This window comes from Crocodylus siamensis, chromosome 2 (genome assembly GCF_052110815.1).
Source record: "Crocodylus siamensis isolate JL-2025a chromosome 2, ASM5211081v1, whole genome shotgun sequence".
Lineage (NCBI taxonomy): Eukaryota > Metazoa > Chordata > Crocodylia > Crocodylidae > Crocodylus > Crocodylus siamensis.
Window position 1 is genome coordinate 146372649 of NC_143396.1, and position 24564 is coordinate 146397212.

At 44.7% G+C, this 24564-nt stretch overlaps 1 protein-coding gene across 4 annotated transcripts in view; it reads right to left on the reverse strand.

Annotated features, from left to right (window-relative positions):
- The window catches only part of FAM13A (family with sequence similarity 13 member A), a 267752-nt gene that overhangs the window by 182019 nt on the left and 61169 nt on the right, over window positions 1–24564 (reverse strand). For all 4 annotated transcript variants that reach the window (XM_090037061.1, XM_090037060.1, XM_090037059.1 and 1 more), the window contains exon 5: window positions 5873–6032. In XM_090037061.1, the coding sequence (XP_089893187.1) occupies window positions 5873–6032 (160 nt within the window). The remainder of the gene's footprint in view (window positions 1–5872; window positions 6033–24564) is intronic.

Consider the following 24564-nt stretch of genomic DNA (forward strand, 5'->3'; position numbering starts at 1 on the left):
ACCTGAGCCATACTGTAAACCGATTGGTTTTGCTCATTAAAAATACATCCCAGTAAGGTTTTTTTTCCCCAGTAAGTGGTAACTCCAGTAAATCTAGCCTGACCTTTATTTAGGTAATTACCTACCGTTTGACTTAATTTCACATTGAATGTTCAAATTGAATGACAGTGTTCCTCATTTTCAGTACTTAACTGTTGGCAAACATTGTTGATTAATGTTCATCCATGGTCACGTTTCGTGACAGACGTGACTGAACAACAGTGGATAATCGTGTATTATGGTAAGGAGTATAATTGCATTGGAACAACACTTTTAGTTCCTTTGGAATGAAAGGCAGTAGATAAAAATAGGACAATGCACTACTGATGTTGTTACTGGGTTGGTTTCTTAAACCAGTTTATTCAGTCAGGTGATAAAACAAGAATATTGAAGCACAAAATTGATTTATACTTTAATTATCTGAGTTATTGCTCTGTTTAATACCACACAAAGAAGAAAAAAAATCAATCAATCAAGGCCTATCTCACCACACCAGGAATTCTCCTCTGAAGCAGCACTTCTCAACCCATGGATCGTGACCCGGAAGTAGGGCACAAGAATATATGAAAGGACCACGAAACACTTAAAAAAAGGATCAACAAACTTTAAGAATGAATTCTCCTTTAACGAAGAAAAATGTTGCTTTCCCCTTGCAGGCTGTCAGAGTTCCAGGAGGGGGTTGCTTGGTGCCTACCCCCCACACCTGTGCCCTACATACCCATCCCCTGCTCCACACACTAGAGGTCTGTGGCCAGGAGGCAGGAGACAGTGATTTGGGAGTGAGGGGCACTGGGTAGGGACTGGCCATCAATGTTTACAAATGGTTGCTGGTACAAAAATGGTTGAGAACCACTACTGTAATGTATAACACAAGCAACATTTGATTATAGCACTTATATATCTACTGTGTGATACATACATAGCAGCTAAATTGCCCCCCTTGCCCAGATGGATGAGAGATTAAATAGTTTCTAAGTGACACCACTCAATAAATACAGGAATTAAAAGGGAGCACCGAGGCATTTATTTTATGGCCTTAATAAGTCAGAAGTATGCAACATGTGACAGATATCTAATCTGTAGGCATAACCCACTTGTTAATGTGTGCCTACTGCACATGTTTATCTCCAATTACCTTAACCTACAAAACAACACAGAAGAGAAACATTTCCAGAAACTTCCTCAAGGTCATGAAACTGCACCCCAAACCAAAGAACAGCTTCCATGAATATTTTATTACTTTATGATGGACTGAAATTAGAAGTGGTCAGAAAATGGAAATCTGTGTCTGTTCAAAGTTTGTATTAAACTTTTCCATCCTGAACTGGAACTAAAATGCCAGTGAAGCAGGTACTGGACTCCAACATGGAAAACGATTCCCATTTTCCTAGGAAAAGTATGGGGAATCAGCTCTTTTCCTAGACACTTGAATTCCCTGTTCACACTGTCTAAACATGGTGCAAAACTGAAGCCAATGCTGCTTCTCCTCCTCTGTCTGCCCCATGCAAGAGATGAAGCAGACACAGGGATTAAGCTACTCTTTGTATGCCCTTATTGTCCTGTGCATGAGCAGTAGGAAACACAATTTGGATTTCACTATCCTTCTCTGCTAATGATTACTGCTGGTTTGTAACCACACCTCTCTCTCTCAAAGCTGCTTACTTCAATTTCTTCTATTCAGAGACTTTCTTTGAAGTACTGAACTTTTATACAGAAGTCAAATTATGTGGTGCCAAGTCAATCCATTCAACTTTTTTTTTCTTTTTTTCCAATAAGCTGCACAAAGGCCAAGTATGATTTTGGCATGGCTTTGTTTAAAGAGCACATTTTCTCCCATTAAAGAAGCCAAAGGTTTAATAGCATGGTATGTGGGAAGTAAGATATCCACACATCAGGTACCATGGGAGCTCAAGAAAGTGACAGTCATAACAGGGCTCAATGGAGGATGCTATGTTTCCAAAATGGAATGGCCAAAGCCATAATCCCCTTGTATCATGTTTTGCCACCACTGGAATAAGCCTGATATCTGCTCCACAAAAGCAGATCGTTATATATGCAGGCTGCAAGAACAACAGGCAGCCACATAGCTGGACTGCACTCAGGAATGACTGGAAAGTAGAGGGGGAAGCAGGTGTGTTACACGTATGCACGCTTACAGTCATGCATATACCCAGGAAGGCTTCTGCTTATGGGTGGGCTGGGGCACTGTAATTATTGTGGGTTGGAGCAGACTAGCATGGTAATTACTGCACTCCAGCAGACTCCAATGTCATGTGTATCAGAGTCCCCACACTGAAAAATGGCAGTGGGGTTGCTTAAACTAAAGCTTGCTCAAAGGGCTTTAGTTAAAGTGCCCCAGCCACCATTTTTCAGCATGGGGATGCTGATACACATGACATTCCAGGCACTTTAATTAGAGAAGCTCTCAGAGCTGCTCTTATTAAAGTGCCCCCACCACTCCCAGAGCACTTGAATAAATGTCAGTTAGGTGTTCGTAACATCAGATGCTGATCACAGAATCATATAGAGACAACAGGTTTCAAGGACCTTCCACATAACTCTGAATCAGGGTGATTTTTGTGCTGGTGTTCTGCCCAGCCTGGGTTTCACTTTCATACATTTTTAAAATGAAACATATTCCTCCTATAAGTGCTTCAGCTCCCATACCAGGGACTCTCTAAGTAGGAGTTACAACAGCACTTCAAAGTGAAGGTATTCAAAGTGCTTCCCACAGAATAGTGTCCTAATGATGCCTAGGGTCAGAATACACATCTCAGAGGATGTATTTGTTGAATCAGAATTACCCTGGATACCTGATAAACTCAGAGACTAAGACCTAGTTTCTGCCCTTAAGAGTAGACAATCCAATGAGTCAAAAATACAGGCCAAAGATGATAGAGGCACAGGGATCAGGTTGAGAAGTAGCCTTGGCACAGTGGTGGTCCCCTACCCCCCGCTATTATCTCATATAAAGAAAAATACTAGTAGTTTGAAAGAGGCAGAAGGACAAGCTGAGGTTAAAGGAAAGGGAAAGAATGGTGGGAAGGGACTATTTGAGTATAGAAGGAAAAGGGAAAAGTGAAGAAGATGAGGAAAGAAATGGGCACAACATATGGGGAGTAGCAGGAGGTAAGAAGAATCGAAGTGGAAAAGCAACCAAGGGCAATGCAACAAATGAAAGCAGAGGCTATCGGGGAGGGGAAGAGAATGATGGAAATAGCCCAGGTCCAAATAGTAAGTGAGTGATGCTGTCAGGAGCCTGTGGCAGCAACTACTGCTATTCCTCACACTAAGTGGCAGAGGAAGGCCAATGAGACTGGTGCCATGGAAGACATAATTGGGTTCAGTGAGGGACAGCTCTGCCTTTTCAACTGCTGCCCATACAACAAATTCTTAGCTGTCTGCAATACAGCTGAGGATCAATGGGGTTGGAGGAGCATCTAAAATAAGAGCAGTATTTGCCCCATGCTTTTCACTTGTACACATAGTACAATTACTGTAGTTAGTAAATCTAGCTGGTCATAGGTGGGAATTAACTTTCACTAAGAATAGTGTTTGCATGCAGACCACTAGTTATTTGCTGGGCTGGGCAAGTCAATACATCTGTAGAGTAATTGTTTTTTCAAGACTGGGAGCAGCCGGCAGCTACTGTCTACAGAAGTTTGTGCATCAGTAATCTCAAACATAAGTCACTTTTTCTCCCTCTCCTACTGAACTCATTCATTCCCATTCCTTTCCCACTACCATTGCACCATCTCAAATTCACAATGAAAGGCAGAGTGTTCAGGGATCCCTGTCATGACACAAAGAGGGTAACTTCCAGAAATGGCAGGAGGCACAATGTGAAATGGTTCTTTGGCACACTCCTTACTGCTTGGGCAGGAGGTCACCATTTACTTGAGGGGCATAGGACATCCTGTTCTCCACCCCAGCGTGCTTCCATGGTGAGGGCCCCCACCCTCCAGAGGACACAACTCATGTGTTATGGCTCCTACTTCCAGACACTGCCCTACATCTTGGAAAATCTAGCTACGCCTCTGTTGTTAGATATCTGGGAACAAAGCCAAACATTGTCCACAGACCTTCAACATACTACTGTCAAAATATGCAGGTGTCACCAACACCTGATGACAGGATTAGACCTCCAGTTTTGGCACCACTTGTACTATCTGGGTAGCCTGTGACTTGCCAGCTAACAGGGTAATGCAAGAGGACTCTCACATTCTCTATCTTGCTCGCAGTCCAATGCATCTATCCAAGTAACGCCAGTCATCTCTTATACCCCTGGAACATGTTCAAAATAAATGGCTCTCTAGACACATGGATTACCAAGTTACCATGACTTTAATGCCCGAGCTCTTTGAACCAGCACTTTAATTCTCAAAGGTGCTTACCATTGGGGATTCTAAAGTGGTTCAGGCAGAGGGCCCACTTTTTCCCCTGGGTGAGCAAACACCTCGGCCCATTTTTCTCCAACCAGAGAGACTAACAAATAATTGACAGTTTGCGATGACTCTTGCTTAATTCTCCTTGGCGGCATCTAGTGGCCTGGACACCTATCAGATTACTAACAGTTGATTTATGATGTCAAGGAACATTCTAGACTCCTGGTTTCCAAACAGTATATAGATCATTTCCTCTGCCTGGAGGACACAGGTGTTCTCCGATGAGCTTTGAGACTGCAGTATCAGACGTCAGGGACGAGATGGCGACTGAGTCATCGGCAGTTCCCTTCCCTGCTGTCCAAGGACTTTGTGTGCATAGAGAAGAATGATGACTAAGGCAAAAGCCTTTAACTTGTCTTGAATGAGGGCCATGTAGAAAGCATCTAGTGGAACTTTTCTAAGAGTAGGAAATCTCTTTAATTATTCACTGATGATTTTGCTATGTGCTTTGCTATGACAGAGGAACCCAGCTGGGTCTCACTGTGTCACTTCAGGTCTCCAAATTCAATATTGTTTTTGTTGCCTAAAATTCACCAGGAATAAGTCATCGACAGAAGCACTGGACAGAGTGCTGGTAGTGGCTTTGCAATCCCACCATTGCCATCAGTATTCTGCACAGATGACTGTCTGTGTTCCGACCTTTTTGCAGAAGCAGCTGTTCTAGTCTATGATTCATGATGGGACTTTTTTACTATCTCCCTAAATGCCCCTTTCTAAAATAGTCACTGCATACAATTTTCATACCTTTCCTCTCCCACCAAGAGACACAACTTAAAGTACAGTGGGGTCCCCATTATTTAATTACGCTTAGTTGTTTAGCCATTGTTTGTGTGCTATTCAGTGCACAATCATGAATAGCCTTACCTCTTGCGTGCTCTAAAAATTAACAGCTCCAGAAAGTGTCTTTCCTGACTGGGCATATATCCTTCACCACTGGTTCATAGTGAAGAACCAGCTTGTATGTCTCTTGCTGTTGTGGGGCCTGGCCAAGAAAAGTGCTTGTTTTGACTATCTACCTCAGTCATTTCCCTTCCCAACCCCCACTTTCTCCTGTTTTAATTAAAAGAAAAGATCAAATAGGTTTCCTTTTTTAAATCATAAAGTTAACCATTAGGGTTAACTTTATAAAGAATAAATGCAAACAGAATACACTCCTAAAGCCATCAACATCTTGAAGCTGAAATCAGCCTTTTAAAAGGATAGACTTGTTAGTATAAAATGGTGGTAGCATCACAACTGTACATAAATGAATACCAGAGAAATGTATGAGACTAGCATTTTTGCCTTCTATCCAATTGGAGAAAATGTCTGGACAGGGCCCTACACAGTGTCACCTACTCCACAGCTCTTGATCCAAATCAGAAAAGAAAAACACTGCAGGTACTCACTTTCACCAAAATAATTCTCGCTAGCTCCTCACATGGATGTTGTTGCGCATCTTGCTTTGTGGGCTCCAGTTCAAACAAAGTATGACAGTTTTCCAGCATTCTGGCTATAATTGTGTTGCAGATTTCCTGTTCCTTCATACCTTCCAATCCAGAAGGTACGCTGCAAAAATCAAAGAGAACATCAAGCAGAGCATTAGAAGGACACAAAATACTAGTGCCCACAATAAAGTCATCAAAATGTGAGAAGTACAAATACAGTCAGGCTGGCAAGTCAAAGAAGTTCTGTTTAGGTAAGAATGGACTGTTAACTAAATGAGCTCTTTATTTAGATACAGGGGATAATCCAGAAAGGGTTGCAGCGGCACAGCTGCACCCCTCTTTGGCTGTGTCATCTATGAGTCCTTGGTGCAGGGTCTGTCCTGTACTCCAGCTTTCTAATGTCAGTCTGCAGCTTAGGGGTTGAGCTTTGCCACCATCACTTGTCCCTTCCTTTTCTGTGCTGCTGAATTCACCAGGGACAAAGAGGGAGGGAAAGGGCAAATGACAGGCAGTGAGACAGACTGTCTAGGGAAATTGTACAATCTCTATTATTGGAGGTGTGCAAGACAGGTTGAATAAGCATTGATCAGGGGTGATCTATGAGTAGCTAAGCCAGTGCTAGGCTATGGACATGTCCCGTGCTTCTGGGCTTTGCTGGTTGCTGCAGAAGGCCAGGAAGGCATTTATTCCCCATCTTGTTGCTGCCCATGTCAGAGTTTTTTCACTTTCCTCTTTTGTTGTACTTTGTAGCGGGTGGCATGGCACTCTTCTTTGGATCTCTAGCATATGTTAATAATCCCCGCAGCTGTTGTCCCCCTGCTTTACCTGTGCTGAGTTAGGGTGCTATGCCTTGCACTTGGGTGACAGGGTTGATTATGCAGTTTTAGAAATAGGTTAGACAAGGATTTGTATGGGATGGTTTTGATAGAGATGATTCTGCCTCAGGAAGCGGGATGGACAAGATGACCTTGAAAGGTCCTTCCAGTCCTACTTTTCTATTACTCCATGACTGGCTGGTGAGCTCAGAACTCACTGCTCTTGGAGAGCTCTGGCAGCAGCCTGTGATGGCTCCTAGCAGCTAGCTCAAAACTCACTGTATATGTGATGTACAATCAAAATGGAGTGACTGTACCCATCCTGACTTGTCCCTGTATCTGCTACTGCCTGCATACCTCACAGTGGATACATTTACTGTCATTCATTCTCAGCTATTTTAACCTGCTATTAAAAATACAGTCATATTTTCTAGAGAACTATTTTCTTCTGAGAATTTGGCTCTTTTTGTTATTTATCTTAAAAAAAAAGAATAAAAAAAATGTAAATCTAATAATGTCAAATTTAGCTATTTGTTAATCCCTTGTAGAGTAGCTCCAGCAGTTCCACATTCTTACTTGTTAGTCACAATCTACAGTAAAATTCAAAGAAAAAAAGGGAAAGGTATCCCCCTAAATGGGAAGGATTGTTTGTATAAAGAATGGGGAAGAAAAAAATAAAAACACTTGGTATGTGGTTTTGTTTAGAGGTAACTTGAGAATAAACCATCTTCTTTTAATATAATCAGGAAAATAAATTTCACGACTAATCAGCTGCCATGGGCATGATAATGATGAATGATTAATGTCTCCTGGGGCCAATCTTGTGTTTAAACAGTGAGCTACAAGAAATGAAGAGAAATGAGAACTTCCATGCATCGCACATACCCCTCACCCCACCACACAAACACATATCTATACATTTTGGTAGCTTGATTTCTCCTGTGGGATTCTTGCAAATATTTCCCTTTGGTATCATCTGCTCTCTTCATATATTTCCTCCCACTGATGTTAACAATGACAGCATAATACTGCAAAGGCATGCAACTGCATGAATTTCAAAGGATGGTATGGTCTGTTCTTATTTTAATATTTTGCCTGTGCTATGACGATTTAGGACTTAAAAACAAGTGGTTGTATTAGTTAGGCATTTCACTACAAAAAAATCTCCTCATTCTCAAATTCACATTAAGGCCAGAGTCTCCACTACCCTTTAATTCCTGCTTCACACAAACTTTAATACCATCTACTGGGAAGGGCAGCTGCATTTCTATTCAGGTAGAGCTAAGAGAGTCAACTGGCTCAGGGTCATCTCCCTGATTCAAGTTAATCTCTCTGCACTCCACAGGTGTTAATAATCTTTTCTAATGGTCTTGATGTTTCACTTCTCAAATTATCCTTTCTTTTGCAATTTTGCTTTCTGTTAGCCATTCCTGGAAATGTCCCTCTCCTATTTCACAGCTCTACAGAATATTTTTAGTTTTACATAAAAAACTTAATTTAGGTAAAGTAATATTAACTTAGGTGTAGATATGACTGACAGTGGGCATGTCTATACGAGACTCTATTGAGGAATTGTTACTGCGCATTTATTTAGTACTTGTATAAACAAGTACTAAATAAATGCACAGTAATCCAAGTTACTGCTCAGTAGCACCAGCAAGCACCTTTTTTTGTGACACAACTGCATAGTAGCATCATGTCACAGTTTTTGCCACATGATTGTACTGCACAGTAGTATTGCGGTACTGTGCAGTCAGTGTATTGGGGTACTGTGCAGTCAGTGTATTGTGTCGACGCACCCAGTGAAGTATCGGAGACACAGTCAAGACAATCAAGAAGGCTAGACTTTGTTTTATGAATCTGAATAAGAGACATATAATTAACTATAATGACTACAAGACTAATGATGCGATATCTTTCAATTTCATTGATTATCTTTTGCCTAGTTTGTTGTGTTCTTTTAAACTTGAAATATGAACTAGCAAATTAGTGCACATTCCAATAGTTATATTTGTGATTGCTTTCATCTTGAACTGAATAATATAGCACTTGTCCCTAGCATATTAGTAAAGCTTTTCGTTTCTCTTTAACTAGAGAAAAAAATCAGTAAGGTTGTGCCACGCTATCTGCACCCCACTTTTCAAAATTCTAGATCAGCCCAGGCTGCTATGATAAAGCCACTGACTTCAGCAGGCAAGAACCTACCCTCATACAAAAGGTAACGGAAAGGGCAAAATTCTATGGCTAGATACAAGTACATGGAGTGCCCCCATCTGCCACAGAAGCCTTGCATATGCAACAAAGGATAGCATTTGGCCTGAAAACACATACCAAAGGTAATGCAGCCAACCTGAATCAAGGAAAATCTATATTTTTAACCCCTTATGCTTTGCTCCAGAAGAGAGAGGGAAAGAGGGACTTTTGATTTTTTAAAAACTTTACTATGTCAATACTAAGAGCAAGTGGTGAATGTGCAAAGGTATGTGGCCCTCCCAGGGGCTAAGCATGAATAGGGTGCAATATGTCCTGGTTTGGCTGGGACAGTCCTATATTATGTAGGCCAGTCCCAGCTAGCTGGTTAAAATTTAAACAGAAGGCTCAGAACTGCAAGGGTGTGGGGGGAAGCTTGGGGCTGGAATAAGGGAAAGAGAGAGCGGCATGTACGCGGAACCTGGTCTGCCTACATAGAGGAGCGCACAGTGGAACTGGAGAAATGTAATGTGAATGTAACTGAAGGTGCAGTGTAACAGCAGGTGGAACCAAGGGTCAGTCTGCAGAGCTGTGCTGAATGTAAATTTTTTAGAAAGTCAGTGCCTTCATACCTTGATGTAATGAGCAAATGATGTTCAGGTTTGGTGGGAGAAACTCAACATCTTCAGAACAGTAAAAACGCCTAGGTTTGTTGGTCGTATCAAAAGTCTTTGTTAGATCAGTGAAGGCTATGTATAATGGTATTAATTTTTCTCTATGCTTCTCTTGCAGCTGCTTGGCCAAAAATATCACTGTCACTGTTGGAGCATCCTGAGTGAAAACTGCTTTGACTTTCAAGACAGATTCTTTCACCTAGAGATGGCAGGCTACAGAGGATAATGTGAGTGATAACTTTTCCACCGATGTTCCACAGGGAGATATGTTTATAGTTGTCACAGTCACTTCTCTCCTCTTGTTTTTGTCTAACGGCAGGGCTTTTCAACCTTTTAAAATCAATGTACCCCTGGCAGCCGGACATGGAGCGGGGGGAGAGGAGGGAGGAGGTGCATGGCTAGACACCGGGGGGGGCCTGGGCAGGGACCACAAGGCCAGACCTGGAGTGGCAGCAGTGCAGGGTAGTGGATGGCAGCGGCAGCCACTATGTGCAAGCCCCCCCCACCCCGCGTTCAGCCGGCCAGGTGGCACCTGTGCGACCCACAGGGGGGCACCGCTGCCCTCATGTACCCCCCCCCACAAACCTGCCACTCCTGCTTATTTGATGCTTTCATATATTCTGTGATTATCACCTGTGTCTGCTGCTTTCTGAATATCATACGGTTTCCCTCAAATTCTACTGAGCTGACTACTCCCCCTTTCCAAGGAAATCCTTCTCAAGTCTCAATATGGCTTCAGTCCATAGAGAGGCTCTACAGACATGATTTTTGTGATCTGGCAGATACAGGATAAAGGCAGAGAACAACACCAGGAACTGTATATTGCCTTTATTGATTTGACTACAGCCTTCAACTCTGTTAACTGTGAAGCTCTATGGAAGATCTTATCAAAATTTAGCAGCCCAGGGCCACCATTCTAAGACTCCTTCATGACTGCCTCCATCCTATATGGTGGCTGCTCTCTGGAGCCCTTTGCCATTTGAACTGGCATCAAGTAGGGCTGCACGATCACACCAGTTCTGTTTTCCATCTTTCTTGCAGTCATCAAGATGCATATCCATGACCATCTGCCACATGGCAGAGTACAGGCTGGAAGGAACCTTTTCAATCTCCCCCTCCTCTGTACCAAAACCAAAGTTACTTCAGCCTCAATTGTGGAACTTCAGTATGCTGATGATTGTGCTGTCACTGCACATACGGAGGAGGACCTACAAACAGCCCTTAACTGCCTCTCTCAAGCATACTAGTGCTGGGAACTGACCCTTAACATCAGAAAAACAAAGGTGTTTCACCAGCCTGCTTTGGGCCAATCAACTTCCCCCACAAAGATTCTTATTGATAGAGAAGAGCTGGAGGACGTTGAACACTTTGCATATCTTGGCAGCCATCTCTCAAAGAAGGCCAACATCAATGAAGAGATCCAGTATAGGAACTGATGTGCCAGCTCTGCCTTCAGAAGACAGTATCGTTGTGTGTCCAATGATCATGACATCAGAACTTGAATAAAACTCCTACTATATAAAGCTGTGGTAATCCCAACTCTTTTCTATGACTGTGAAGCTTGGGTGACCTACAGGGACCACCTGAAGAGCTTGGAATGCCATCACCAGAACTACCTCCAGAAGATCTTTACCATAAAATGAAAGGATCGTCACACAAATGCCAGTGTCCTCATTGACGCCAACACCACCGGTATGGAAGTGTGGATTATTCAACATCAGCTGCTGCAGACAGGGCACCATGTGTGCATGCCTGATGTACTTTTACCAAAACAACTGCTATACTCCCAACTCAGACAAGGACAAGGACATGCAGGGGTAGAGGATATGCTTCAAGGACACTGTCAAGGTAAACATTAAAAAGTGTGGCATTGACATCACAGATTGGGAAAAACTAGCCAGAGGCAGGGCTACATGGTGACACTTTGAGAGAGAAGGTACATCTTACTTTGAGGAAAACCATCTCACCCTGGAGGCAGAAAAATGGCAGAAATGAAAGGAAAGGAAACAAGACCAAGAAATCCATGTTCTGACTCTTTCTTTAACTACCACCTGTAGCATTTGCCAGAGAGTCTGTGGCTATAGGACTGACCTTCTTAACCATCAGTGAAGGACTCATTTACAACCCTTTACTTGACTTGTGGCAGTGATCACTCTTGACTGTGAGGGATTGCCACTTCTGACTTGCCTTCCTTTGGGGCTCTCTGGGGCTTTTCTGCATCAAGCTGCTCTTGCTCTCCTGCGGAATTAGGGCCCCTAGGGCTCGAAACTTCTCTGAGGCTCGAAACTTCTCTGAGCCTCAAAGCTAGTGAGCAGGCTTCGGCCCTACTCATTTCATCCCTGTTGGGGCTTGGCTGCATCCGGGCTCTGCAGTCCATCCTCCAGGCTCCCAGGGCTCTCCCTTTCTGCTGGTACAGGGTGTGCTCCTATGACATCTGCTCCATCATGCTGACCAATCTGCAGCTGGCACAGACAGATGAATCGGAGTGGCTGCAGCATTTGTGGTTCTGCTGCCTGCACCACCAGTGATCCTGGAGGTAAGTATTCAGCTACATAGGTCCCTGCCACACATATGCCCAGCCCCCAACTGCTGGCAGGACTGCCCCTCACAGCCTCACCATTCTGGCCACATTCGCCAAACTGCTCCCTAATGCAACAGTGGTGCACATACTTCAAAAGTTAAAAGAAACATTATGACTATGCTGTATTATTAATTGGGTCCATTAGGTCCGTGCTTTTGTGTTATGTTTTTCAGGTACTATTAAGATGTGGACTCTGTGGTTCAAGATTTTCACACTACTGCTGGTGCTTGTACTTCTGGTGCAAGGAGGCACCTGAAAAGGAGAATGCAGAGGAGACTTCCACTCAGGCCTACCACTCTATCAGCAAGGCTGTCATTGTCGTGTGGTACTCCATTATTGTTGGAAATTACCAAAAGAAACTCAGTGCAATGCAGTTAACTCCCAGACAGCATCATTCAGAATTTCTGGATTGGCATCTACCTGAACTAAGACTAAAGTTCCTTGGTGGTGTAAACAAATTAAAGGAACTGATATACAGACTACCTGATCAAGCATAATTCTACTGAGTGTTGAGGAATGATGGTTCAGTGTACTGGCAATTGTGCTTATACTAAGTTGATGTTTACTAACTATTATCCAGGTGTGGATGTAGGAGTCTATGCAAATTTATATAGAGGTCCAAATAATGAATCATTCTATTCCACCTATTTCCCTTTAGCAAGCACAGTGAAGACTTTGTCCTGGATGCTGACCATTCAAAAGAACCTGAATGATAGCTTCGTCTTACAGTTTAAATTTGATCCCTCTCTGTTCCCCGTGATTGAATATCCTGATTATTGGCAACTAAATTGGTCTGTGATCCCCAGCTGGATTCTAGTTGGACAGTACAGTGCTTCTTTCACAATCATTACCAATTCCTCTCACTCCAATTGTACTTGGGGACTTGATACCCACCAGGCTCAATATACTGCTACTCACAACATAAGCAATGCTAGCTTTGTGCAGATGTTCTTTGTAGACAGCCCTGACAGTGTTATTTGGAAATTTTAGGGTCCCAGTGGTACAACAAAAACACAACTAGTTAAGGTGCGTGGAGAAGCAAGTAAAATGACAGTGGGTCCAGCTGTAGTAAAAACAGATGTATAACTGGATGTGGGAATTCAACCAATTGTCCGTACCATTAGCATCTCAATCAATTTGTGTCCATGTTAATCGAACAAGAAAACCCCAGTGTTTAAATCTTACACAGCCCTTACAAAAGGGTTGGGAAAAATGATTAAAAGGTGAAGTCCTTGTTAGCACAGAAAAAAGAAAGAAAAGATGGGCTGACAGTTCTTGGAGCTGCAGGAACTGGGATGGGAATGATGAATTCCATTGATTCAGAAATAATGGCAAATAAAATAAGTACCCTAGGATTACTCCTGCAGAAAATTGGCACTCCTTTTACAGTTTTACAGTCAGTCATTTACAACTACAGATGGAAGACTTAAACCAAAGTCTAAGTAATATTCTTACTGCAGATAGTGCCACCCTGGTGAAGGCTATCTTGTAGTCAGGAGCAAATACCTCAACAGCCCTTACATGCACACAAGCACAACTGTGGCAATTATGTCATTGCCAAGAGTGTGGTCAAACAAGCCTTGAAGGGAGATATACCTGAAGGAAACATGTGACCAACTCCTGGGCCAAACTGATTACATCAGCACTCAATATCACTACGCACACACTGAGCCTCACCATTCTTGACTATCAGCTACAGCAATTCCTAGGAGCTAGCCCAATAATACCTCTAGGTGTTATCATTAATAAAACAGTTCTCATGCCTATAATATTGTCCCAATGGGCAGCTGAAGTACAAGACTGCTGGAAAGAAATCAACTTGTAGCTATGTGAAAGAGTTAATCAACAAGCTTATACATGCCCAAAACTATGTTTTGTATTATAAAGATGTTTGTCTGAGTATTGATCAAGTGGAATATCAGTATTCTATGTGTCAAGATTATTCTAACCAAAATAAGGTCATTGATATAGGGGAGGGATGTGTATGTTTTCAAACCATGTGTGATGTTGTGTTAGTTAACTCACAAAATGTATCTTTAGAAGACAGTTCTGTTTTTGTAATGGTGCTGAAATTTCAGGATGTGACTTTAATTTCAGTAGACAAATGTTTAGTCAACAGTCTTTCACTTTGGGTTTTCTTAGTGTGTACAGATGAGCTACACAATAATTAATCCACCATCTATTTATATCAAAAGGTTCAAGAGGTTCAAAATTCAGCAAAAAACACTGTACAGCATATAAGCAAAACTGTTACCAGTTTATTAGTGTAGACATAAGTCATACAACATCGCTGGTGGGAAAGCCTCCTTGGATGGTCTCAGACTACAACTAATATCCCTAATAAGGCTTTGCACCCCATTGTGGTGACTTTAATTATTAGTGGGTTGCTAGCAATATTACAATGTATTCTAGAACCTGGCAGCTGTGGCAGTTGTGGTTCTGCTGCAGGTAAGTTTTCAGCTACACAGGTCCCTGCCATACATATGCCTGACCCCCAACTACTGGTGGGACTGCCTCTCGGGGCCTTGCCGTTCTGGCTGCTCTCGCCGAAGTTCTCCCCACTGTGACAGTCATGCACTTCCTTTGATCTGAACATAATTTACACTTTGCACTGTTGGCTGTAATGAAGAGAAAAATAAACAAGTTGGAGAAAAGTAGGCTAGATAAATACTACCAGGTGGAGAATCACTATCTAAATAGCTGAAAGCAAGGGGTAATTATAAATGTATCCCTGTGAGAATGGCAGGACTCCTGCAGGGGCCTGGAGTGGCTCAACATGTTTATTCTGGACTTGGACACTAGAATTGATTGCTTCCTGAGAAAATATCAGGAAGACATGAAGCTGGGAGGGAGTGAAAACACAATGGAGGACAGGGGCACAGTGCAGAAGGATTCTGGTAGCCTGAAAAGCTAGGTTAGAATAAACAGGATGAAGATCAATGCTGACAAAGGCAAGGTGCTGCCCCTTGGGCAGAAGAATAAAAAACATAACAAAACAGGTGAGACATGGCTGGATAGCAGCTCTGTGAAGAATGATATGGGAATCATGGTAGATGTGTTCTATCTAGTCTGCTGGCGTATATACATCACAGCCACATAGGTTAGGTCTTACATTACCCAATCATTCTTCGTTTCTTTCTTTTCAGTGGTGACCCCAAGACTTGCCTACCACATCTTGTTGTTAAAGGATTATTCCAGGAGAATGTAACTTAAACACTACGGGCAATGAACTACTTATCTATTCTATTGAGGTTTTGAACTTTCTCATAAAACATTTTTTTTTGTTGGCCAGAAAAATGAAAACTCACAGTATGCTCTTTATGAAAAGGTTCTTTTATTAGGTATCTATCTAATTTTTATACAGCACCTCCTGAGTTGGAAGAAATGATAGAAGTCTGTTTTCCAAACCGCTGATTAACTCTTTCCCCAGTGGAGGTAAGTATCATGTCCTTTATACTCTTTAAAACATCAAAACAAACTCAAGCAGTATAAACATAGACATGATTCTGTCTTTTGGGCTTGAGGTTTTGCCTGTTTTCTGTTTTTTTCTTTTCTTCTAAAACAAGAGTCACAAAACAGGGTGCCTTCCCCTTTAAATCCTTTAAACAGTGCCAGGCTTGTTGTATTTTTATGTTTCTTCTTTACAATAGTGCTCTAGTCTGACCCATCCTTATAATCAAATAATTTAATAAAAATTTACTTGGAACTGTTGTACTCTGCCACGTCTTCTCGACTGATCCTTGGTTCTCTAATGTCACTCTGACTCCAAGATCTTGTTCCCAGCAATGATTCTTTATTCCTTCCCTCCCAGCTCATCACAATCTCCCATCTTTTTCAGCCAGCTGATCCCCAACTCCTCTTTGCCTCTGCCTTTCGAATTGGCTCTTTTCTCATTTTTGCACGCCACACCTCTGTCCTTGTTGTCATCTGCGTCTCTCTCCCCCTCACTCTCTCGCTGGGGATGCTTTAGCTGCATCAAGCAGCTACTCCAGAAGCACAGCTCCCTTTTTTCCTTGCTTAGTTCTTGCTGGTGTTCAGTTCGTGCCATTGCCAGCTCTCTACCTTCATGACAATCACAGAGTCAATACGAGTCAGCTGATGCAATATGATGCAGCTGCACAGAAAGCAAATGCGGTTTTGGGCTGTATCAACAAGCCCAGATACAAGAGACAGAAGTCTGCCACAAACAAAGGCTGCCTCTGCCATTTTGGGACCCATACCACAGGTTGCCCAACCCTGTTCTAATTGGTCTCCATTGCCTCATCCTTGTGCTCCTATCTCTCCATCACTTCAGACCCATGCTGCTGTTTCTATATTGCCTTGTCTCCCTGTTCCTCCTTGTCACTACCACATACCCCTGCTCCTGCACGTCTATCATATCATCTCCTTGCTCTTCTATCTCCATTGGCTCATCACCTTGCTCTTCTATCTCCATCGGATTATCGCCTTGCTCTTCATAATCCATGAGTTCATATGTGGTCATAGTGACAAAGAATGAAAAGGAAAATTCCTATTACACCAGCACTGCTCCTCTCAGGGCAGATGAAAGCAGAAATAAAGCAGGTAGGGGGAGGTGAAGAGGAGCCAACATCTGTCATGTCAAAGCCTTTGTGATGGCAATGTCCCACTGCCCAATGGCTTAAGGCCCTCGCCAAGGCCCTGATGATGTCACAGTGGAACACAGCTTGCAGGACTGATGTCTTGATGCTTGCCAGCCCAGCCAAAGCTTGCAGTCATTTCCCTCTTTGTGCACTGAGTCACACCATCCATGCACTCACGATTCTGGAGACTACTCAGGTGATGGATTAAGGCGGCAGAGGTTTTTCCCTAGGTGATCCTGACTTCTACTGCTTTGTAGCTTAGGAGGTCAGAAGGGGCCTGAGGATGAAAGCTATAGTTTGATCCAATGTATTTAGCAACAAGGTTCAGGTAGTGAAGACTGAGAGTGGTTAACCATTGGAAGCAGCAAACAAGGGCTGTGATGAATTCTTCATTGCTTAGTATCTTCCTACCAAAACCGATGCTTTTCTGGAAGATATGTATTAGGCAAGCACAAGTAATTGAACCCACAATAAGAGCAGTAGGGGGAAGTGTAATCCCCATGGGAGGCCAGACTGGATGATCTCTCCGACCTTACAGACCATAAACTGAAGCTGAGGAGGCATTCTCATAGGCTTGCTTCACTTAATCAGGGACTGGATGTTACCCTCACTGCTCATAAAAACAATCACATCACCAGCATGTGCTCTCACCTTAATTGGGGGCCTGCGACAGATCATTTTGAGATGGTTTGCCAGGGCTTTGGTTAGGATTTTGTAACCTGTACACAGAAGCAGTACCAGTTGCCAGTTCTTAATGTTACCAAGATCCCATTTCTTGGGCAGCAGTGTGAGAACTCCTTGACGGCAGCTGACCAGAAAGATTTTTGAAGCTCACACAAAGGATCTTTGAAGGAAGACAGGCAGGAGGTCTGGGTTGAGGAAAGGCAAAAAGGTCTTGGAGAATTCAACGAGTAATCGATCAAGGCCTGGCACCTTCCCATGGCAAGGTCCTCAGATAGCAGCAGTCTGTTTTGCCTAGAATAGCTCTGAACTTATTAGCCTCAGACAGAGAGTTTGGGAAGACCCTCATGTAGATCTTTAATGGTCCCTGGGCTGATAGATTCAACTCAAAACAGCTCCTTGTAGAAGCTAACAGCATGCTTTCAGATCTTGGTAGGATCTGTGAGCACCTGGCCTGACAGGATTGTAAAGTTACCAATGATTTCTTATTCTGTGCACTTTTACTCTAGGTTGAAAAAGAACTGGGTCAGGGCATCAGGCTCTGTGAGTTCTTGGAAGCAGGTCTGAGTTTCATAGATTCATAGATTGTAAGGCCAGAAGGGACCTTGGAAGATCATCTGGTCCATCCCCCTGCACCAAGCAGGAAATATAACTGGGGGCCAGGTGACCCCAACAAGGTGACTGTTCAGTCTCCTCTTGAACATTTCCAGGGTAGGTGATTGTACCACTTCTGGAGGGAGCTTATTCCAGAGTCTGGACACCCTGACTGTGAAGAAGTTTTTCCTAATGTTGAGCCTGAATAAGTCTTCCAGGGGTTTGTGGCCATTACTCCTAGTTTTCCCCTCAGTTGCCCTGGTGAACAGATGCTGACCAAGCCCTTGATGAAATCCCCTAGTGTAGCGGTATGCTGTTACCAGGTCTCCTCTCAGCCTTCTTTTCTTCAGGCTGAAGAGTCCCAGATCCCTCGGCCTTTCCTTGTATGGCTTGCCATGTAAAACTCTGATCATATGGGTCGCTCTTTTTTGGACTCTCTCAGGCTTGTCCGTGTTCTTGTTAAAGTGTGGTGCTCAGAACTGGTTGCAGTACTCCAGTTGCCATCTCACCAGTGCTGAGTAGAGCGGAAGAATCACCTCCTTGGTTTTGCTGGAGAAGCATCGATTGATGCATGGCAGAGTATTATTTTCCCTACTGGCTACAGCATCGCATTGCCAGCTTATATTCTACTGTGGTCTATTATTACCCCCAGGTCCCTTTCATACATGGTGCTAGTCAGTCTGGTGCTGCCTTGCACCCTGGGTCAAACCCTCTATCACCTGCCTGCCTATGTCCTTAAACCAACCTGGCTACAACCAACAACCCTGTACCAGTTCTCTTCAGCACTTTTCCTGGAGTTTGAGGCTCTCATACAGCCAGTGGTGATTATCAGCATCCCTCAGGGCAGCTTCAAGCTCCACAATATCTTCCTCAAGTTCTTGCATGCTGTAGCCATGGTCTTGGATTGTCTGTTGCATAGATAGTTGACAGAAAATCTTGATTTGTGCCTTCCCCATTTCCTACCACTGTTTCCAGGTGGGGAAGTCATTTCTCGAGGCTGGTTAATGAAGCAGTTTCACAAGTGGGCATCCTGCAGGAGGCAAATGTTGAGACAGCAGTTGGGGGTTTGGCTGTAAATTAGGTCAGGAAAACCCAGGCTGTAGTCTGAAAGTCCTGATGGCACAATCCAGAAGAGAGAGAGAGAGAGAGAGAGAAGAAGGAGAGTGTGGTTCCCTTTGGAGACACATGTGGTGTTTTCCCTGCTGCTCTCCCACAGTGCACCTGCAGGTCGCTGCAGTCAGGAGTTATAACTAAGGTTTTCTGAAGATTACAGATTGAGAATGTACTAATCTGAACCCACCAAAGCCAACAGATAGGCTCCCATTGGTTTCAGTAGGCTTCAGGCTTGGAACCTGAATCAAGATACCCTGCAGCTACACCCTAATCTCACCCTCGCTATTTGCACTGAATAACACCAGGGAACGTTTCTAGCTTGCATCTGGGCCAGATATGAAGAACAACACATTCTCCACAACTGCATGCATAAGACTTCATGTTTGCTCAAGTCTAATTATCCCTCACTATTACAATAATATTTTGCTCCATGACTATTCTCTTAATGATCTCTTGTGAAGGACTTAAAAAAAGCAAAGTAAAATTATATCAAGGATGCCTTTTAAAATCCACTAGTAGAGTATATTATAAACTGAAAGAATGACAGGTAAATATCTATTGTGGTTAATGAATCAGGGTTGGAAGGGACTTCAGGAGGTCATCTAGTCCAATCTGATGCTCAAAGCAGGACCACCCCCAACTAGATCATCCCAGCCAAGGCTTTGTCTAGCTAGGTCTTAAAAACCTTCAAGGATGGAGATTCCACAGTCTCTCTCAATAACCCATTCCAGTGTTTTACTACCATCCCAGTGAGAAAGTTTTTCCTAATAGCTAACCTAAAGTTCACTGGTGCAACTTGAGACCACTGTTCCCTGTTCTGTCATCTGCCACCAGTGAGAACAATCTATTTCCATCCTCTTTGCAATCACCCTTCAGGTACTTAAAGGTTCCTATTAAATCCCCTCTCAATTTTCTCTTCTCCAGACTAAATAAGCCTAGTTCCCTCAGCCTGTCTACGTAAGTCATGTGCCCCAGCCCCTCACCATTTTCATTGCTCTTGTAGGAGTAAATTTAGTCGGCTTCTGGCCTATTTGACTAGAAAAACAGGCAGAGACCAGAAGTGCTGATACTGCTTATTTCAGTTATATCTTCTGAGATAAGGAATCTTGCATGATATGGTCTGTCTTGATATATTACCCTGTGCACAGATGGTTTAAGTAAACTTCCTAAATGTCTGCGTAATTCACTATTGTTTTGTTTCTCCAAGGTCATATTTTTTCTCTTTCTCTGACTTAATTACAAATATGCTTGTAAACTTAGAGAGTGCAAGAAATCCTTTGAAACAGACAAGTGGGTGATTCCCCTTGCTGTGTGGAATTCTCCCTGTGATCACAGTATAGCCCTAAATAAAGAGAACCTGGCTCTGTCAGTTCTGATTCAACCACAACGCAAAGTTTGATTTCTTCCACAATTTGGTGCCGTGACTCATGTTGAGATGCCCAGAGTGATCAGTTGGGACACAGACATCTCTTCACTGAAGCCCTGGTGCCAAACCAAGGCAAGACACCTTTTGAAATCTCTATTGGGGCTTTTCAGTGAGAGGCTGGCTCTGTGTCTTCCTGATTCACTGCTTGAGGCTCACCCTATTCTAACTTTTTTTCTGCCAGATCTGTCAGACTCACTGTGTAAGTAGTAACTGTGAGTAGAAAGAGTTAAGGTTAAGGACTCTGTGTTGCTGTTGTCAATGAGAGTATTTCCCCGTGTGAATTGAGTTAAGTTCTGTAAAGAACTATGAGGTCTCTCTGAGGCCAGGAGTGGAAACCTTGTGCAGCTGCCCTGAAGACAACAGATTTGTTCTGTGTGCTCTTCGAAAGCAAGGTTGTAAGGTGTAAACTCTTAGCGTGTGAGTGTTTTTCACGATAAGAGTTGACCAAGGCTGAGACTAAAGAAATGCTCTTGAACCTTGTGCCTCAATGCAGAAATTCCCTTGTGTGAATTGAGAGTATGAATTGAGAAGTATGAGCCACTGACCAGGTCTGAGACTAAGGTTGGGTTCAGCCACCCCAAGGCTGTCCAGAAGGGCAGTTTCGAATGCCAGGGGGCCCAACTGGAACCTCATGACCCAGTGGACAGGTTTACCCTTTCCCTACCCTCATAAATGAGCAGTGTCCAACCGTGAGTAACTGCATTATGTGCCATTACTGCCGTGGAGTCTTGTCTTTGGACATTATCCACACAGCATCTCTGTGCCACTAGCAAATCTCACAACATGACCAGACACCCTGAATAAGCCATTCCTGTATGAAAGACCTGTCTGAATTGAGTTTAAAGATATGGGGAGTGGAGAGTCTAAAAGATGTACCGGCTCCACCAAAAGGAACTCCAGCGTTGTACACGTACACACAATATGGCCATAAAAGTTGTAAGTTTCTAGACAAATGGAACTGGCATACCAGAGATGATTTTAGCCGGCAGTTTCCCCTAGAGGGAATATTTGATTTAAGTAACATTGTTCATCTCTGCAGAGACCTTAAGGGGCAGTAATATACCACAGAATCAGTGGGACACATTTTTTGATTGGTATGAAGCAGCTTTCAAAAGACATCAAGAATCTTAATTTCGGAGTCTTAAGGACTCCCAAGAGAAACTGAAATCTCAGATAAAGGAATTGAAACAGAAAGGTGCACCAAAAGGGGGCCCCCCCATCAATAGTACCATCAGCACCAAAACAACTTTATCCACAAATAACTGAGAATGAATCTGTAGAAGATATAATAGATTTTCTTAATGTGCTACCCCCATATCAGTCCCAGGCACAATCTGAACCCGAGGAAGTCCAAAGTAACCAAATAGGCTCTTCCGGCAGGATTAGCCCACCTCACCAGGAAACTATCACTCAACAACCGTCACCTGCCCCCGGGGCATGCCCATGTCCACCGGAGGCATGGCATCTGTCTCCTGAAATCTCAAACCCCTCCTCTTGTTTAAGGTCTGGTACCCAGTATGGTCCAGCCCCTTCTTTAAAATCTAAAAAGGTCAGCTTACGCCTTTATGCCAACTTCCAGGGCAAGGTGCATATGGGGAAACTACAATCACAGTCCCTGTCCCCTGGACCCCAGGAGATCTTTTAAACCTTGTTAAACAATTTCCCAACATCAGGGAGGAACCCCAGAAATTTAGAGATGAATTAGAAACTGTAATCCATTGTTATGATCCAACATGGGCAGATTTGAGCCAATTAATGAGAAGTGTTCTGCCCTCTGAGGTCCACAACCGCCTCATTGCACAGGCTACTTGGCCTACTCAAGACCCCGGAATTGGAGATCACTTAGCAGATGCCCTAAGACACCTCCTTGAGGCTGTGCTTAAAATTTGCCCCAGGAAAACTGACTGGGCCAAAATACACAATTGTAAACAAAATAAAGGAGAATCCCCAGCAGACTACATGGACCGCTTGAAACTAGTATTTGAAAGGCATTCTGGTATTGAAAATGCAGCTGAAACTGCCCCAGAAGCAGTTGCTTCTGCTTTTGTCCACGGACTTCCTTCTAAAGTCCAGGAATAGTTGTGCACAATTGCTGTAGGTTGGGAGACTAAGCCACTTGCAGAACTAGTCACCATTGCAAATCATTGTACAACCTACCAGGAAAAGAAAAAGGAATCCACAGAAACTAAGCTAATGTCATTACAATTACAGACTTTAGGCAGGGGCAGAAGCCGAGGTTTCCATCAAGGACAGTTCAGAGGCAGGGGACATGGTCGTGGGATGGGATGAGGAGGATTTCAGTCCCAAAATAATGACAGTTGTCATTATTGTGGCCAACCAGGACACTGGAAGGCTCAATGTCCTCACCGGCCTGGCCAGCCGGGGATGACATTTAACCCGCCAACACCTCCTCTCACTCCATTCTCTGTCCCGAATCAGGGAGCCTCCTGTTAGGCCTGCCTGAGGAATAGTAACATCATCTCTGGTCGCTGGGCTCCCACCCCGGGGCCCTGCGCGCCTGCCGGGACCCTCCGAGCCGCCCCCAACCCGACCGACTTCCGAGCAGGTCACTGGGGCAAAGCTGGAATCGTGCCTGGGCTCCTGGAACTCCCGCCCGGCCTGGCCCCGCCAGTATCTGGCCTCCGGTTGACAAGGCACCGGGGCACAGAACTCGGACACCGCAGCCCGGAGCAGAATGGTTCTGCCCCGGAGGTTTCTCTCACCGACCTCCTGGAACTAAAGATGGGCATTTAAGGTCCTGAAAAGCATGTCCCTGAAAATCTCTGCGGATGTTTTCTAGAAGTTTTGAGGGGGTGGCACCCGGCCCCACCACCGGGGCGAACCACCAAAAGGGTTGGACGCCGCATTCAAAAACGACCTCATACGGACTTCCGGGCCGCGCTGAGGGGCCCAGGTCAACCACCCGCCACGCGGCACAGCGAAATTTTTCTAAGTCCCGGGTCGGACACAAGGTCAACCTGGTTCTAACTCCGTGGCCCTTGAGCCAGCAACGCAGACCACAGGACCGCCGCACAGACAACCCCTCAGCAGCCGCAGAGCCCCCTGCCGACCCCCAGCACAGCCGGAGGTAAGTGGGCTCATGGTGGGAAGGGGTTAACTCCTCGCTCCCTGGGAGGAGGCGGCTGCGTGGAGCTGGGCCGGGTCAAGCCCCCGCCCAGGCCCCTACTTGGCCCAGCCCCCCAGGGAGCCATGTGACCGGAGCCGCGTGCACAGGCTGCGTAAACAGGCGCTTGAGTTAGCGCAGAGTTTGCGCAGGAGAGGACGTGGGAGGGCACGAGACCCTGCCTGCGAACCCCCAAGAGTAGTCCGTCCCAGCCGTAGCCAGCCTATCAGAGGCATGACACGGATGGGCACGCGCTGCACCCCAAGGGTCCCCTCGGGCTCTGCGGCCCCCCATTGGGCACCTCAGAGACAGCCACCCAGACGGAGCCCATGGTTCCGGGCTCTACACAGACGGAGCCCCTGGCTCTTGGCTGCGGGGGCTGCCTGTCCCTTTTTCAGGCTCTGGGGCCCGGGAGCATGGCCCCCTCCCCTTGCGGGGTCTGCTCCCTACTGGGGTCTCTGGTGCGCCAACTGGAGGAGCTCCAGGCCACAGTCCAGAGACTGTGTGCCATCAGGGACTGCGAGCAGGAGATAGACTCCTACTGCCAGGCCCTTCTCCCCTGGGAGCCGCAGGGTAGAGCACCGTCTCCCTCCAGGACTAAGAAGGACTCTAGGACCTCCTGCTCTGCCCAGTCAGGGGCATGGACCAAGGTGGTCAAGGGCCCTAAGGCCCGCCGCACCAAGGCCCCTCCCTCACCAGAGCTTAGCAACAGGTTTGCGCCTCTTGCAGCCCCAGCAGAGCCTGCTCAGTTGCCAGCTCCCGCAGGCAACCCAGGCTCAACCACAGCTACTGCCCCCGCTCTCCCCAAGACAAAACGAAAGGTGTTTGTTGTGGGAGACTCCATCCTGCGGGGG